Consider the following 5,361-nt stretch of genomic DNA (forward strand, 5'->3'; position numbering starts at 1 on the left):
GCTTCCCACTACAGTCCTGGCTTTGGGACCAGTTTTCTTGGCGGGTTTCTTTTGTGAGACTATTTTTTCCCTAATGCATGAGACTGTATATGTAGGCCGTGGTAAATTTTCAAAGCCTGCCAAAAACAAGATGACACAAAAATTAGAGTAGAAGTTGATTTAACTTACAAACTTATGTCAGACGTTTTACAAGTACCTTTTTTTGTAACAAGATGTTCATAGTGCTCTATTCTATTAAAAAATTGCACTTTATCAATTTTAGACATTTCAGCAAATACTTCCTCAGAGACATACTTCAGAATTGTTGTCTTGCACTCAGGGTCCATCTGTAAAGAATAACATTATGTGTAGGCCTAGAAAGGAAATTTGTACCTGCACTTCAAATGAATACTTACTTCTTCCTCTTCTGAATCCATTGTGACACTCTCCTGGAAGAGCAATTAGGGATACTCAGAATCGGCAATGTTGACTTAAATGACAGAGGGAAAAAATGGAGGAAACTACTGTAGCTTACCGTACTATTTAGATTTGGACTGGCAACACTTCCATGTGACATTTCTTCAGACAACTGAGGATCCTGTTATGAATTATGAAAAAGAAAAAGGTATGCCAATTATATTTTAATTTAAAAACAGACCAAAAAGTTAATTATAGTTAAAAAGTCTCTTCAATTCTTAAGGTTTACTTACAGATTGTGTAATGACTGGTGTAGTAGTGTTCAAAGTCACCTCATCTGAACTGTCTTTAGCACTCAGCTCAAGGTTCGGCAGAGTCATTTCTAAATCCCAAATTTCACCAAGTGAGAATCCAAAATTTCCGAGGTCATCCATCTTTTCGAACCTTCCAAAATGTCGCCCTGCAATCCCTTTTTCTATAAAACAAAAGGAAACATAAGAAAATCAAACAAACACAACCACACCAGGAAAAAATGGTTGTAGATTAATTTTAAACCCATGCAGTGCAGGTACCTTATCAGAAAGATTAAATAAAATATTTGCAACACAATTACAACGTATTTAGAATGTGGTTAAAAGATACAAATTATATTGCAGAAAGAAGTAATTTGTGATATGAAATACATGATTCATTTAAAATTAAATTTCAATACAAAATTTCAGATTTAAAGATGTACAACACAATAAACTGAGAAAGAGGTCAATCTGCATCAGAACTTTAAATCTGAGCATCATCAGGAGGGATAAAGTCTGAGAATGTAGAGGTGCGTGGGGACAGATAGAGAGAGGTTGACTTGTAGGGTTTCCAAGAACTCATGGGACGGCAAGGTGGAAGATTCTTCAAAGGCAGCACTTTCAGAGGGGAATCACACAAATCCTTAATGAGATAAGCTCCAAATTGATGACTGTAGGACACAAGTTCAGTATCTTCAAAGGCGATATACATCTTTCCATCAGCACGCAAAGGGAACAGAATGCGTCCAAACAAAGGCATATTGTTAGCTTGAAGAGGAAGCACAACGTAAAGATCTGGGGAATACGTAAAACCACCAACTGTTAAAGACTCTAATTTCTCGATTACTGTATCATCATTAATGCCAGCTAGCTGAAATGAATCACGATGCCCAATATCTTGAATGGAGGTCACTTGGCCTAAGGAGAAGGTAATTTCTTCTCGAACTGGACATGTCCAATCCATGAAGTCAGCAGCATGTTTTGTTTGATGTAAGTCCGCCAGAGTCGCAGGTAGATCTTTGAAGTTACCACAAATAGACGCATAGCGTTCAGGAAGAGCATATTTCCCCTCCATTCTGCAACAAAAAAGCATCATCAACTTAGCAAATATTCACAAAGTAAGTGCAATAGATAGATAGATGGATGTGTAGCTTTTCTACTGTCATGACACAGTAAGGGTCTCCCCTTTTCAAAAATTACCTCATGCACCAGTAGTTCACGATTGGCCCATATTCCCTCATGATGTCAGGATACTCCAGAATATGATGGTGTTTGTTGATGGGCCTGATAACTTTTTTTTTCTTTTTCTTTTTCTTGGAAGCATCTATCTGTTCCTGTGCTCCCTCCGTCCCTGGATCATCCACTTCCGAATCATCATCTTCACCATCATCTTCACCATCCTCTTCATTACCAGCTGCCTCTTCATTACCAGCTGCCTCTTCATTGCCCTGATTCGGAGGGTACAGCAGAGAGAAGAGAGAGTGGTGTTGAAATATTAGATCTTCCAAAACTTCAATATCACTTTCACTCAATACAGGACTGAAAATTATTTCACACATCCTCTTTAAGAGCACTATTAACCTCATATGAGGATCATTAGCAGGTACTTTGGTTCCAGTTGCAAACAAAAATGGGAAGACTTGAATGAAATTCCAAGTTTGGGCAGCTGATTGTCTGAGACCATAGCTGGTTATAGTACTCAAACTTGTTTCAGAAAAATTCCCTGTTGGCTTATTTTTTGAATCAGCTGGCCCGTAGACAAAAGTATTAATGCGAAGGTTAAGGAAATCTACATCAAAATATTTCTTCTTTGCCACGTACTCGTGGAGGCACAGCTTAATTTCCATTGCTCCAATGCCTTTCAAAATATCGTGCATACAGTCTCGAATAAACGATTCTGGAAAGTCAGCAAATTTAGACCTTGTGATAAGGGCAGCCCTCCTCTCGATGCCATAATATTTCTTAGCTGGAAGTCCGAGTCTTTCTACGGCTTTAAGATGAGAGTCATGCAAATTTGCTGTTCTCTTCTCACCGCGAGAAAAAATATCAGCATGTAGGTCTTTTCTGTTAACTGTGCACAGCCAACAAAAACAGTTAGCTGATGGGGGCATCAGACCCAGCATTTCATGCGCAGCAGCAGCATCTCCAATGCAGCCAACAAGAATGGCCCTTAGAACAAATGGATCACCACATGCCATTATTGGGACTCCCTCTTCGGATTGAAGTTGCTCCAGCTCTTTGAACAAGGGTTCAAGTAGGACGTCTATACCTTGGCCTGGAGTCATATCTACTCTGTAGGCATAGGAGAGGAGATGCAAGGCACGAAGTCTAGCATTTTCTTCGGGAGGTAAATTTTGAATCATAAAGTGCAATGCAACAAGTTTGTGTATCACAGTTTTTGCCCCTTCAGCATTTACTGTTTCATAGTCATCACCATGCCAGACCAATCTAATAATGTTTGGATACTTAGCAATAACAGGGTGACACCGGCCTTTCTTACCATCCAGGTATGATCTAATTTTCCCATCACTACTCCTCTTCTCTTCATGAATCATCTTGAATAGAATGGGGTTGTTCAGAATTGCAGTGAGTGTCTCAATCATACTGATTTGCTGAAAGGTGCATGGTATTTGTTTCTGGATAGTACACCTTTTCTTTTTATCAAACCTGTTCTCATACCTGTATTTTCCAGCAAACATTGGCTCAGGTGTTATATAACCAAAAAATTTGGTGTAGTATAAAAGCCGTTCCTCCTTTGTCTGGAGGCGGAAGAAGGGATCTCCAATAAAAATGTCTAAGCTATTTTCAATAGTGCTGTCTGCTAAAGGTTTTCCCTTTTCTTGATTCAGTGCTGTACGAATTTTCTCCACTGCAAATTTCAGAACCTTCCCAAGAAGAGTAGTTGTTTCTTGAATGACTGCATCTATGGCCACATCAGTGACATTTCCATTTTTCTTTAAGTCCATAGTATATCTTGCTGCAATTTTTTCCAACTCATCTTCTGTTTGCTGTTGCTGTTCTTCTTCAACAGACCTGACACTCACATTGTCATCCTCTTGGTGACGAACTTCTTGATTTGGCTCTACAAATTCTTGATCATCTAATTCTTGATGAAGGTCTTCTCCTTCATCATTATCACTGTCATGATAATCACTATGAATATCTCCCACATGGTAAGTTCTCAAATGCCGTATAAAAGAGGACTTATGTTCGATTCTGGCTTCATCACATTTCCCCGCAGAGCAAAAGAAAGGGGGATTGTGTCCTCTCAGTTTCAGGTGACAATCGAACTCATCAATTCCACCATTAATGATACATTCACACTTGTGACAGAAAATCCCCATTACTAATGACTGTGCCACCACTTACATAACAAATGTGTTAAGGAAAAACATAGGCTGAAACTGACAATATTGAACAATATTATAAAAACTTATAAAAAAGAATGGTCAAGATGAAGCCTTTTCTACAGTTGTCTTTTAAAAAAGGAGGACATTAAACAAGTAAGCACTGAACAAAGGTTAATTGATCAGCCAACTATCGAGTCCATGTCCAACTTTAACTCTTTGAAAATTGGCCATCACTTGAGTAAAATCAAAGTGCAACTTTCGCTTCAGCAATAGCTGCGAATTAGATTAAAACTTCAAATACTAACCTTCTAGTTTCTGAACAAGAGCATTCTCGAGCCCGGCCTGCCTTAGCTCATGAGCTAGCTTTGCTGAATCCCACAGTTTTATGAAGTCAAACATGTCTGAAAATGAGAGTGACCGGAACAGGAATTAGAACATCAGAGAATTCAAATGCACACAACACTTTTCTTCTGATTATCAAAACAAACTGATTGAGGGCTAGATGTGGCCACACATTGGTCACCTAAAGCACCCTTCGTGATTAACGCGACGGGTAACCATCGCGGGGACACCGGTGGAAAAGCTAATAAAAAAACGCTTCTTTTCAGCTCGCTCACTCGGGCGTGACCACGATATGGCCCTAACAGCTCGCCTGCCCCTCCATCCCCCGTTTAGCAGCAAAACGCACACAACAACTGGAGAAATAACATTTCTTTTCTTACCTCGTCACTTTCGAGGCGCCAACGTGGTCAGAACGCCAGTGAGCAACCGCCAAATACTCAAATCGTCGTGTCGGGACTCGAAAAGAAGATCGGAAATCGGAAATCGGACTTTGAGAATACCAACACGAATCCTTGTGTTCAATGCAACGAGGCCGATATAAGGACCTGTAAGACCAGTAAATCAAACCTTAACGGTTTCGTTGTAAAAACGAAAATTAGTAATACAGATAATTGCACGTTATTGTGAAATTAGACTAAAACTTACAAAATCAATTTTCTTTTGATGTTGGTATTATTGCACATGAAGTCGGAAATGAGGAACTATCTATGACCACCGATGTCAAGATATCAACAACAAGATATCAATCAATTAGAGAAATCCCAACCTAAAACAGACCAAGAACTCATACATATCAGTTCTTCAGACTCATCTGTCCACAGCAGTTCAACAGCATTCACTTACGTGCGGCATACGGTACTGAGTTCGAGTAGGCCTACAGCTGGGTAATTCATACCCCCCCCCCTTTTGCCCTGAAACAAATTCACTCAAGAACAGATCAAACACAAAATTTATCACCCCCATGACTTCCGAGGCTAAAA

The 5,361-nt window shown here is 39.5% G+C and overlaps 1 protein-coding gene across 1 annotated transcript in view; it reads right to left on the bottom strand.

Annotated features, from left to right (window-relative positions):
* The window catches only part of LOC127751322 (uncharacterized), a 5,291-nt gene extending 4,875 nt beyond the window's left edge, over positions 1-416 (bottom strand). Inside the window, exons 1-3 of the mRNA XM_052274688.1 lie at positions 396-416; positions 197-326; positions 3-116 (exon numbers count right to left, since the gene is read on the bottom strand). Coding sequence (XP_052130648.1) covers positions 3-116; positions 197-326; positions 396-416 — 265 coding nt within the window. The remainder of the gene's footprint in view (positions 1-2; positions 117-196; positions 327-395) is intronic.
* Positions 417-5,361: the final 4,945 nt, after the last annotated feature.

The sequence above is a fragment of the Frankliniella occidentalis genome, unplaced genomic scaffold, assembly GCF_000697945.3.
Source record: "Frankliniella occidentalis isolate FOCC.00 unplaced genomic scaffold, Focc_3.1 Scaffold425, whole genome shotgun sequence".
Classification (NCBI taxonomy): domain Eukaryota; kingdom Metazoa; phylum Arthropoda; class Insecta; order Thysanoptera; family Thripidae; genus Frankliniella; species Frankliniella occidentalis.